General features: G+C 44.2%; 1 protein-coding gene across 1 annotated transcript in view; it reads left to right on the top strand.

Moving 5' to 3' along the window:
- ETV5 (ETS variant transcription factor 5) overlaps window positions 1-9,794 on the top strand; it is a 55,984-nt gene extending 46,190 nt beyond the window's left edge. The window contains exons 12-13 of the mRNA XM_059920726.1: window positions 3,945-4,046; window positions 7,294-9,794. Coding sequence (XP_059776709.1) covers window positions 3,945-4,046; window positions 7,294-7,515 — 324 coding nt within the window. The 3' untranslated portion in view covers window positions 7,516-9,794. The remainder of the gene's footprint in view (window positions 1-3,944; window positions 4,047-7,293) is intronic.
- Window positions 9,795-12,977: the final 3,183 nt, after the last annotated feature.

Below are 12,977 nucleotides of genomic sequence, written 5' to 3'. Positions count from 1 at the left end.
TTTTGGTTTTATGGCCGCGCCACACGGCTTATGGAATCTTAGTTCCCCGACCAGGGATTAAACCGGGGCCCTCAGCAGTAAGAGCTCGGAATCCTAACCCCTGGACCGCCAGGGAATTCCCAAAGGGGTTGATTTGATTTCTATCTGATTTAGAATCTAGAGAGATTATAAATAGAAAAGAAATAACATCCCTGAAAATCCGACATATGCTTCTTTTGGTAGCATGTACTTAGGTGTTACATATTAAACCAGCAGAGCAAAACGTATCTTTGGGTTGGGTGTGATTGGAATGGGACCAATGCTCTCGGAAGGAGTTTGAACAGGGACTGCAGTTGTAGATGTTGTTCCATCAATTCCAGGGCTCACTTGAGCACACCAAGGGGACAGGTGGGCATGGGGGTTAACAGCAGGAGACTTGGAAGAAGAAAGTGACCTGAAAGTTAAGATGAGCAAAGGAGAATGTGTGGATTGGAGACTTAAGGAGAATCCTGACTGATAGGAGAGGAAGGCAGGCTTCATTAAAGGCAGTTAGAGAAGATACATGTATGGTGTTCCCGATCTTGCATCATTCACAGAAAAATGGAAATGTGTCAACACCTCATATTGTAAATGGTTTCTGTTAAGAGTCAGTCTACCTTCAAAGCCAGAGTTTGGTACTGCTGTGTTTTTCTAAGGGTGTCTTTTTGGCTAAGTCGTGTTTAGAAGTGGAGCCGTGTTTGCGGCTTCCAGCCACACTGGAGAGCATCCGCCCTGCATTCTTTTCCTCATAACGTGGCCTGGTTTATGTGAGGCTTGAGAAAAGCATGTCGCCCAGACTCACTAAGGCTTTTTGAAAGTCAGTCTGTCATGTGGGCAGCCCTTATTGATTTATCTCATTTCAAACAGGAGCTTTTATTACTTTATTGCCACTGCCTCTGTCTGGCCTAAGCACAGGCTGTATAGTTGCAGGTAAACCTGGTTATGACCCTTTGTAAAGCTGTTATTGAATCTGCTGCTCTCCTACCAGTGGTAAAGAAAATGATGAACAGATGGCAAAGGGCCCGGCTTTCTTAATAACGAAGCTAATACTAAGCCAGAATGCTCACATAAATGCCAAGCAGCCAAGTCACAGGGGAGGCCTGTGGTGGCCTTGAGCCTCCCCTCAGCTGGTTGGACAGCTTTGTTTCTTCAGGAAGTACTTCTTTCCGCCGCACCTTGAAATCCCCGAGCATTCCATGAACTCCGAATATTCCATTCTCTTAACCCAGGATCAGCTCTGTTCCACATGTGCACTTTGGCCTCGGGACATGCAGCATTTGAATTTTTTCACTCTCTAATCCTTGTGTAACTTGGAGGGCCCTACTCTTGTTACTGTCAGGAAGATACCAACTCCTCGAAAAAGCTGTAAGAAGTTGTCATGGGGGAAGCTTGAAGGGTGAAGCGGAGGAGGAAGCTGTTTGGGCCGTAATTGTAGGCAGCTGTGTGGCTGAGTAGTGCACTCTGGGTAATTATCCATAATATCCATTACACTGTGCATGGAAATTGTGGTTTTGGAACTGCTTTTGGCAGGCCTCCTAATCAAATGTCTTTTGATTGTCATCCAGCTTAGCACCCTCTCAATTATGACTGACTCGGCTTTAATCTGGAGCCATTTTAACTGTGAATCTGCATTAATGAATATTTTGGGGGGTAGGGTTGTTTGTTGAACATGTGGCAGATAAATGATGCCATGGGGAGGTTTAAAAGGACGGGCTGCTAGAAAGAGCCGCTCCCTGCGCTGCGGCTGCTCTCTCTTAAAAAGGGAGGAAGAGACATGTGAGGTTTTTTTGTTTGTTTGTTTGTTTTTAAAACTCCTTCGGCCTCCATCCTCAAGATGCATGCTATCAAAGTAACGAATGTGAAAGATGAAAGAAAGGAGGATCTGGTAGCAAGCTATTGCCTGCTCCCCTCCCCCCAGAAATGGGACAGCCCTAATTCCCAGCTGCTCTGCAGTTGTGCTGCATCATGATTACTGCAGAAGGAGCAGCCCTGGTGAGGGCTACTGAATCAGAGGGCCCTGGCCCAAGAGGATGAGTCAGTAACTATGGCTACCAGAGCTGCTTTGAAGTCTGTGCATATATAAAACCTCTCTCCAGCAAGCTACTGCATATGCACGTGACAGCAAAGAGAGGTCACGGCTGAAGTTGAAAAATATTCACGAATTGTTTTCCACTACTGAATGTAGTAAAATGATGAGGCTGGGCTTCTTTTAAGGGTCCCTGCATCACTTGTGTCTGACAGCAGTTCAAGTACAGTTTCATGGTGTCATTTCTTTTGAACAGGTAAAAGGACATGTACTGATCTAACAGGTTCTTTCTTACCCCTATTTCTATTGGTTTAAAAATAGAAATTGGTTAAATATTGAAATTGATTAAAAACTGGTTAAAAATAGAAATTGATTAAAAATTGGTTTTATCTTCTCGGGACTTCCCTGGTAGCCCAGTAGTTAAGACTCCACGCTTCCACTGCAGGGGACACGCGTTTGATCCCTGGTCGGGGAAGTAAGATCCTACATGCTGCTCGGTGCAGCCAAAAATAATAATAGTAAAATAAAATGTTTGTCTTCTTTAACCAGGGGATGTATTTTTGGTTAATTTTGCCTTTTGGGCCATTTCAAAGAGTTGAATGGGTGCAATGTGGAGAAAGGGGGAGAGCCAGGGATAATCGTGTGTGCCATGGGGGCACAAAGCAAACGAATGGAAATTTAACTTTCACACAGTTTCTTGCAAGGCAGAGTGGAATAGTGGCTATTGAATTACTGTAATATAATTAGGACAGATGCATTCTTCCTTACTTATCAGATTATTTTTGGTATTTATTAAAGGTCATCTTAGAATCCTGAATTCAGAAGATGTTGCTTTCATTCTGCCCCAAATACTTTTAAAGAATACTTCAAGTGAAATGTGGTTTTATGATCCACCTTTTCCACTTGCAGTCTCCCTACTTCTCATTCCATGTTTGTCATCTTTTTTTTTTTTAATAAAAAGGAATGTAGTTATTTTGTTTTTTTAAGTTTCTAAAACTGACCCAAAATGTTCAAAACATGATCCCTGGTTTGCATACATTTAAAGACCTCATATTTCCAAGGTTATTCTTCTCTTACCTTGACAGTCATCCTTATAAGTAGGATTTGGGATGTTGAGATACTTGAGAACAGAAATTGCTTGGCTGTCCTGCTGAACTCCACTAGGAAGTTTTCTTGCTATAAGGCCTCTTTGCCCAAAGCTCCAATTACACCCCCCCCCCCCATCACTGCACCTCAGAGGTGGACCAAGTTGGATATAATGCACTTCAGAACTGTTTGGGAAGCCCTGTTAATTTTTCATTAAGTGGATAATGGTGCTACATGTTTTAATGTCCATTCTGCAAGTCTGCTGGGAGCAGGGGATTGGATGGCAGCAGGCTGAAATGATCCGATTCCCCTTTACTCCATGAGCTGCTATAAGTAAACATCTCCCAGCCCCTCTCCAATCTTATTAGAATTGAACTTTTGCTCTGCTGGCCCATTAGCAACTCACCAGTGTGTTTCTAATGTTTCAGGAATGACCATTCTAATTATTCCTTATTGACTGCTACAGAAACCATAGCACTTAATGGCAACATGCTAATGGTCTATGGGTATTGGTCGATAATTCATATGTGGAGAAACAGTAGAGAGCCTGCTTCCTCTGGGACGCTAGCCGAGCCCTCTGCAGTCTTATTAAAGTGCTAGGATTTTTCCACCTCTAGGTCTCACCTCTTAGCATTTGACTAAATCATCACCTTTGCTGAATGTTTGGTCTTGAGGGAATTAAGTGCTTTTCCTTCCAGGTCAGAGAAATGGGTCACTGATCAAAGCAGTCAGGTTCCAGAACTGGCTCTCCTGGGATTGGGAGAAAACCACTAAGCCCAGGGAATGAGTTTCCATTGCTTTCCTGTCTCTTCAGGTTGCTCGGCGTTGGGGCATTCAGAAGAACCGGCCAGCCATGAACTACGACAAGCTCAGCCGATCTCTGCGCTATTACTATGAAAAGGGCATCATGCAGAAGGTGAGCGATTACTATAGACGCTTAGACCACTCTGACCACTCTCAAAGAAAATGTCAAGGGTTTCTGAAATAAAACTGTATGTGATGACTGGGAGGAAATGCCAGCCTCGTAAGTAATTCTGTGATAGGAAAAACATCTTGGAAAAACTTGAGTTAAATGAGTTAATAAAGAGCACCTTTAATGCTGTTGGGTACGTGAAAGCCAAAGGTTGTGTGTGGAAGACACTGTAGGAAAATTAGCCTCCTCCGCTTTAAACTGTCTCTACTTACAAAAATGTCCAGACATTTAGGCCAACTATTATATCCATAAAGGAGCAAGTGAGGGAATCGACTGGAAGGTCTCCCCTCCCATGAGAGCTTAGGCGAAGTCTTTAGTTGAAACACCGAGACCTCCAAATATGTTGGTTTAATACTCCCAAAAGTGTTAGGGCAGTAAAAAAAAATCTTATTTCTCTTTTAGAACCTTAGAAACTGGAACTCAAGTTAAAAACCCAAGGTTTGCAAAATGGCAGAATCACCTGGTAGCAGGTAGCAGAAAAGAGGATGAAGTGTAATTTTGAGGAAGCCAATACAAAATCCTTATTGTGATAGGTGGTGAAGAACCACAATCTTAAAATCCTGTGGATAGGCAGAAGATGAGAATGGCAAATCTTTGATTGGTTTTTCTTAGCCACCAGATTTTATACTGTACTGTTGCCCAGATTCTAGCATTTACACATTTAAGCAGCCTACATGGTAGATGCCAAGATGCACTCAGAAGTATATGGTCATTGCTGCTGAGAACTTGTCTACGCTGAAGCAAGGTTTATCTTTCTCAGAGGCAGGTGGTAATATGACCCCATATTCCTCTCATCTCCTTAAAAAATACTAGAACAGCTTTTCATGGAAGGTCTTCTGGATAAGATCCAGACTTTTTAATGCTTCATACAGGCTCAAGGCACCATTAAACCCTCATTTCCTCACTTGTATTTGGCTGCTTTCACTAGCCTAGCCATCTTTATCTTAATATATTTGTTTACCGAACAATACGTATCATTCATGTAAGTTATCAAGCATACTATAAAATGAAAAAAATACCTATTAAACTACCGTCCTACTTAAGAACACTCCTAACGCCTTCATTGCCTGGCCAGCCCCTACTTGTTTTCTCAGTAAATCACCTCTTTACTCCCAAGAATCTGAAGTTCTCAGGCTGAGTTACATGGTCCCTCTTCTGCTTCTGAGAGCACCTGGGCTCATCTCCATCACTTCCCCTACTGTCTGTATTGTAAGTTACTCCCTGGCTTGTCAGTATCTGCCGCAGGAGTATCAGCTCCTTTAGGGCAGGAATGAGGGTTTGACTTCAGTGCTTGGCACAGAGTGAATACTCTAGGATGGGTGGTCACCCCACCTGACCTCCCCCCCCCCTTTTTTTTTTAACTTTATTTATTTATTTATTTATTTTTGGCTGTGTTGGGTCTTCGTTTCTGTGCAAGGGCTTTCTCTAGTTGCGGCGAGCGGGGGCCACTCTTCATCGCGGTGTGCGGGCCTCTCACTGTCGCGGCCTCTCTTGTTGCGGAGCACAGGCTCCAGACGCACAGGCTCAGTAGTTGTGGCTCACGGGCCTAGTTGCTCCGTGGCATGTGGGATCTTCCCAGACCAGGGCTCGAACCCGTGTCCCCTGCATTGGCAGGCAGATTCTCAACCACTGCGCCACCAGGGAAGCCCGACCTCCCCCCTTTTATTTTTAAAGGGTTAAAGTCAGTGGGGCTTTAATATGTGCACAGAGTAGTGTAGCCGTCACCACAATCAATTTTAGAACATTTTATCACCTTAAAAAGAAACCCTGAACCCATTAGCAATCACTGCCTTTTTCCCCTCAAACTTCACACACACTCTCTCCCCTTTTAGTTTTAACATTATCAGGTAGAATCCTAAACTCAGGAAGAAGGGCCATTACTCCTTTGCTGTTCCCAACTCCAGATCCAATCTGAGGGAATGTAATCAAGACAGTCAAATTGAACTAATGGCAACGAGTTGTCCCTACGAACTTGTTCCTAGGTTTTCTAAGGAAGTAGAAGAGAATTTTCTGAGAATAAAACAGGCAAAAAGTACAGGAAGGCACAGGAATGAGACTTGGGGGGCTCAGATCCAGCACTCCCATTTATTTATGCTTTAAGGAAAGTCAACCTTCCAAAGCCTGTTTCCAATAAAAATGTAGGTAATAGTCCCTAATCTAATCTCAAAGGGTAATATATGTGAAAACATTCTAGAAATAGTAATGTGCTATCCAGTGTAAGAGATCATTGTTATATTTATTACATGACCCATGAGTAAATGAGAACTAAATAGAAGAGTGGTAGCATGCCCATCTAGGGAGGGACTTAGAAAAGCAGTAGTCCCATACCCTTGGTTTTTGAAAGGGAAAATTGAGGCTCATAGAGGTTGAGACTTGTTAGCGACTGAGCCAATGCTGGGAGCCATCCGCTCCTGGCTTCTGAGCTGATATCATTGCCACTATGTCCTCCTACTTCCTTCTTCCACATACGTGAGCTGACTCTTGGGCCGGGGAACCAGAGATTTAACGTAAAACTGGCTTTCAAACAAAACAACCCAAATAGGGATGATTGATTTTATACATCTGCCACCCTTAATCAAGACCATTTGGTTCTCGTAATATTATAATGCATAAAATTCATATAAAGGTAGTTATCAGTTCCTTCAGTGTAGCAGAGCCATGGAATGAGTAATTTAAAACTGCAGGTAAGCCAAAACACAGTTCTGTTTGGTTTTGGAACAAACTTAAAATTCCCACACAGCTCTCTGAATTCCTAGCCCTTCAGAGCAAAGCTGTCCTGGGAAGACTGTAAACTTTGGAGGGAACTGAACACATGGTCCGACTCCTGCATCTTTCAGTCCGTATATCTTCCCGTAATATCAGGCACCAACGTCAGCATAACCGTTGTTTCTAGGCTGTGAGTATAACACAGTGAGGATTTTCTTTTAAAAGAACCTAATATGAGTTTGAAATTCAGATATTCTTTTCAACTGCTAAGCTGTGGTGTCAACACTTGGCAGGTAACAGGTTCCCACAGTTTATCAAAATAAATCTGAATGATTTGGATAATCAGCTACCAGTGAGCCTCTTGGTCCCTGGCTCCCTGAGAGCTTGGTGACTTACAAATATCTCGTTATTCTTCCCTTGGTGCCCTGGCCCCGGCCCACGCCCTGTTCCAGCTGGGCCTCATAAGATGTGTTTTCTCTCTCAGGTGGCCGGGGAACGATACGTCTACAAGTTTGTCTGCGACCCCGATGCCCTCTTCTCCATGGCCTTCCCCGACAACCAACGTCCGTTCCTGAAAGCGGAGTCTGAGTGCCACCTCAGCGAGGAGGACACCCTGCCACTGACCCACTTTGAAGACAACCCTGCTTACCTCCTGGATGTGGACCGCTGCAGCAGCCTCCCCTATGCCGAAGGCTTTGCTTACTAAGTTTCCGAGCAGCTGAGCGGCCAAACCCTAGAGCTAGCAGTTCCCATTCAGGCAAACGAGGGCAGTGGTTTTGTTTGTGTTTCTGGCTGTTCCCAAAGCTTGCCCTTTGAGTATTATCTGGAGAACCCAAGCTGTCTCTGGATCGGCACCCTTAAAGACAGATACCTTGGCGGGGGAGTGGGAACAGGGAGGGGCAGAAAACCACCAAAAGGCTGGTGCCTCAGCTCTGAACCTGACAAGGTTTCTGGGAAAGCAATTGAAATGGAGTCTCCTTCCCATGGACAATATATGCAAAGCAATACCTTGTTCAGGTTAGTACCCACAAACCAGGACAGAGTGTGTGACAATCTGCATTGATCATGGACTACTAAATGCCTTTACATAGAAGGGCTCTGATTTGCACAATTTATTGAAAAAGATGTCACAAACCCATAGAACAGGAGGTAGGCAAAGTTGGGGAGGCTCAAACCATGAGGGGTTACAAATATATCTTAAAACTCAGAGAGCTCTTCCAGCTTAATCTGAAATGTTTCCTCTTGGTCTGGAAAGAAGGGGGAAAAGGATGAACAGCTGTTACCCACTCCATGGTTCTCAAATAATAAAACCATTGCTACCCTTGGGAACCTTGTGGCCATGTGGTCACCAAGTAGAGCAAGTCCCCTTTCTCTTCCCAGTCACAACATCGCTGTGTGTGTGGATGGCTTTAATTTTAGGAGAAGGGTGATTAATACTTTTGACAGTATTTTGTTTTGCTTTGATTCGGGGGATTGTTTTGTTTTGGTGGTTGTTTTGGAAAAACAGTTTATAAACTGATTTTTGTAGTTTTGGTATTTAAAGCAAAAAAAAAACAAACCTTTTGGTAACTGTGCACTGCGCCCTTTAAACGGGGCAGTGCCAACTTATGAAGACGCTGCAGCTTGAAAGGGGCTTTGCTGGGGGCGTCCCCTTAGCCGAGTACAAGCCCTCTTTTATTGCCTGCTTTGTGCTTTCTGCACCAGACAGCCTGATGGAACATTTGCACCTGAGTTGTACATTTCTGAGGTGTGCAGGACAGCCTGGGTACACCGTTTAGGTTCTATGTGTATAGTCCCCCCCGTTCCCTCACATGCCCTCTCTGGAAAGCATATGTACATAATACATGTCATGTCCATTTGAAACCTGGTCACCTGGTGGAAACCCTAGGTAGGGATTCTTCCCTGGGCATGACTGATGACAATTTCCATTTCAGTTTGTTTTGTTTTCCTTTTTCTTTAATTTTTGGACTTTAAACCCTGCATATGATTCAATAGGGTTTGAGACATATGTGCGACACTGACAGGTAAAGCAGTACTAGCATCTTAGTTTCCTGCCACTTTAAAAAAAGGTTCTCTCTGATTGCTGTATTATATTGGGAAAGTTTTAAATAACCCAGCTAAAGCTATATGAAAGTTAAGCTCAAAGTAGTGGAAAAAGAATTAGAAAGTGGTAGCACCTTGCTGCCTACTGATAGGATTCTGTGCTTCCCCTGACACCTAGCACACAAAGAATGACTATGCTACTCTTCATATGCGGAGGACAGTGCTTTGAGTTGTTTTTCTATTGATGGAATGCTCTGTAGTCTCAAACAGTCCCCCTGGTGACCAGGAGCACATTTGTGAAGAGGGTCACAGAGATAAGGGGTGCATTTTATAGCTATGGAAATACAAGATTTTCCTATCTTGGAAGCTAATTAGCCCACAAAGTTATTGAACCTGTAGCTTGGGCCTTAATTAGCATTGTATTCTAATCAAAGGACTTTCCAAACCGGTATTTATAGCTTTCTAACCTACACATAGTCTATACATAGATGCATATTTTACCCCCAGCTGGCTAGAGGTTAATTTGTTGTAAATGCTGTATAGGATTTGTTTTTTCCTTTCTTTACTTATCCGGGTTTGGGTTTTGTTGGGTTGTTTTTTTTTTTTTTTTTTGATGGATTTATGCTGTCTTAGCAAGTACGAAAAGAATCCTCTGTAGCCTGAGCTCCCCTCCCCTGCTGTAGCCACGTGGCCTGTGCTGTCACGGGACACAGGATGGCAGCATCACCGTTGCATTCCCGTCGGACTCATGCACCTCCCTGATGGTTTTGTTTCTTTGTTCTTGTTTTTGCTTCTTTCCAGAGTGTGGAAAGTCTACAGTGCAGAAAGGCTTTAACCTGCCAGTTGATTTGAAATACTTTCCCCTGTGCAGGGCCGTTTGCATCCTGCCAAGCTGCGTTATATTCTGTACTGTGTACAATAAAGAAGTTTGCTTTCAGTTTACCAAGTGCTTGAAACCCGCCTCTTTCTTGCCCTCAGTGGTCTAATCTTGAAGCAAGCAGAAGCCACCTGGCATCTTTCTCTCCTCCTCTCAGCTGTTTAGCCTTACGACTGTGGAAGTTGATGGTTTGTGTACAACTGCTCTCTTGCCTCATTTCTTAAGCTCTGGCTAAACATTTGACCCAAGAGAGTAGGCAAGTAGAAAGCAGAGAGGGTTTCCTAGCCAGTGGTGAGCTGACACCACCCCCTCTCCTTGAACCCATCTACTTGCCAACTTTTAGTCAACTTTTTTTAAAGCATAGCTCACGCTTGGGCCCTGGGTTGCATGAAAAGATCACTAACTAGGCTAGGACTCTGAGTTCCAAGACGCATCCAGCTCAGCTCCTTAGATGGATTCTTGGAAAACCAGACAGAAGTTAAGAAGACCGCCCATTCCCTAGTTTTCCCCGCAAAAGGTTTGACCTTAAGGAGTAGAAATTTTACTAATAGTTGTTCCCTCAAAAACAACAACTTAGGAAGGTTTTGGCTGTTTGTTCTTTCCAGCCATAGAGCAGTAAAAACCTTTCTTCCGAGTTTGAACCATGTTACCGAACCAGGTTCATTCTAATGCTCAGCAAGCCAAAATGCTGAGACACCGAGGTTTGCAGCAAAAAAAGAGCTTAAAGGGAAAGCAGCGAGATAGACGAGAAAACAAGCTTGAAAACTACCTCCTATAAGGCAAGGGGCGGGGGTATTTATAGGTTTAGGAATAAAGCGTCAGGGCCGACTGAGGCGTGGGGAGCACGGCGAAAGGTGATTGGAAAAAGGTGCGGGAATCGAGGTTCTGCACTAGGCTATAGGCCTCTGCACATCCTGAGGGTGGAGTTTTCAGCCCTCTGTGTCGAAAGGTCACCCAGCGGACACCGCGCATGCCCAGTTGGAGGGTCCGTGCTCCTGTCCGGTCTTAACCAGCCCAGCTCCAACTAGGTACACACAGCTGACTGCAAGTTCCCGAGAATATCTCAGGCAAACATTGTTTAGGCCACGTGCTCCTTGGAGGACATGGTAAGTCTTAAAACCACGTTGATTAGTGAATGCAGGTGAAATGAATTTAACTCATGATTTCGGGAATATATATATCACTTGGGAAAAGTTTGCAGGGCTCGCTGCAGTATTAGGCCTTCTAGTGTTCTCATTTCACCCTTTTTCTGCACCTTAATTTGGGCTTTTCAAGACTCCTGTTACAGTAGAGAAATAAGTAGATCCTTTTTTCAAGCCTATAACAGAAGGCTTTCTGTGAATTTATCTGCTATCTTTCCTTCACTGTTTTACAAGCCCTAAGTGTAGAAACATCTGAGCCTGAATCGGTGCACAGCCGCTTGAATCGAAGCTTGTGAGGAATGAATGTCTGCCACATAAACCCATTGGCTTCGACAGATTAAGAGATGCTTGGGGAGAAGGCGAGGGAGCCAGGACAAAGCAAGCTCTGCCACTCAGCTTCACCATGATAAGACTTTGACAATCAGCTCCCTATTATTCAGGGGCTCATTATCCCCCTGGGCCCATATCCAGATCGTTAACCTAAGGCAGGAGGTCACCAAACACTGGGCCTCCCTTCTCCTGTTGGGCACTAGGATAAGAAAGCCCAGAAAATGTGAAGTTTACTCTTCATCGAGGTCCCCTTTCTCGAGCCAAGTCAAGGAAACAATGCTTTTTCAGTTGTTAGATGACAAAGAAGTAGTGTGAGGGCAAAAGAATGCGGTTTTGAGAGCCAGAGTATGTTCAGAATCTAAATTGTAGTGCAGCTGGGACAAATGTAAACGAATGTGGGAGAAAAACACTCACGTACCCAGACAGTTGGAAACCTTGGAGAGACAGTCCGTTGCCCGGTGGTACAGGTGGCTGGAGCTCAGTGTGTGGCTTCTAAAACACAAGCAAAAGGAGAAGAAGCTGGAAAATCATCAGTTTTATCACATATACAATGTAAGCATTGATCTTATTCAGCACAAGTGTATTGTACTTAGTGGGATGGGGGTGAAAGAGGCACACAGACAAGCCACTGTGTCCTTCTGATCCCAGCAAAGACACCAGTGTCCCATTCGGAAGGGGCCCCTTGAATGACCAGCCTTTACTTAGCTCCTCCAATTTAAGAGCTGGCTCTACACCCAGGCCTTGTTGACCTTGGCAGTGGACCTCAGATAGCTAACGTTTGGATAGCACTTTACAGTTTACACAGTACATTTTCATCTGCATTATCTTTTTGGCAGACTTTCTTAAATGGTAACACTTTGCTGAAATTGAATCTGAAAATATTCACGGCTGTTAGCCTACAAAATTACTTTCTTGGAATGTTCTCAGTGGCTACTGTGGAAAGAGGACTGGACACTGGGAGGTGGAACATTGGGGCTCTGGCCCCAGTTCAGGGATTGATTGGATTTGACTAGATGATCTCAGAGGGCCATCCTGGCCTAACCTCCTACATCAGTGAGGACACTGATGAATTGTTACCAAATCTCTTAGGAGGTAAAGGAGAAAGGAGTTCCTTGGAAATTCAAAGGGGGTGTGTGTGTGTGTGCATGTGTGTGTGTGTGAGTGTGTAGGCAGATTTAACAGTTAACATCATTCTCACCTTTGAGCAAGCTCTGAAGATTGCTCTGTCCCACCATTAAAGGCATATGTTTGTTCATTCCCTAAGCATCCACAGAGCACCTACTAGATGCCAGACACTGCTAGATACTGAAAATAAAGGTTTAGGCTGGCATTTTCAAATAAATCCCTGTTCTTGACCTTGTAAATGTTTAAATGCTCTACTCTCCAGCTCCTACTTCAACACTACTGGCATTGTCTTATTCTGACCACATTGACCAGAGGCCAAGGAGGCTGGGACATTTATCCACCAATTCCTGCCCCTACTGGTTGAGGGTCAACCCCAGGGAGGCTAACACTCCAATGTACTTCCTTCCAGGAAGAAAAGAAGAGCAGGTATCAGTGTGCTGGGCACTGCTGGCAGATACAGTAACTCAGGGGGCCAAGGAGACCTGGAGCAGACATCATGGTGTTCGCTATGCCCACCTTTAACACTAGCAGGGCTCTCCTGCATGACCTGGCTTCTTTGTCTCCATACTTAAGGTGGGTGAGTCTTTGCTTCCATCATTCCATTAACAAACATATATCAAACATCTGTTGTTTGTGAGGCACCATGATAGA

Source organism: Balaenoptera ricei, chromosome 4, assembly GCF_028023285.1.
Source record: "Balaenoptera ricei isolate mBalRic1 chromosome 4, mBalRic1.hap2, whole genome shotgun sequence".
Taxonomy (NCBI): domain Eukaryota; kingdom Metazoa; phylum Chordata; class Mammalia; order Artiodactyla; family Balaenopteridae; genus Balaenoptera; species Balaenoptera ricei.
The sequence above is the reverse complement of the archived record's forward strand: the minus strand, read 5'-3'. Positions and strand labels throughout refer to the sequence as shown.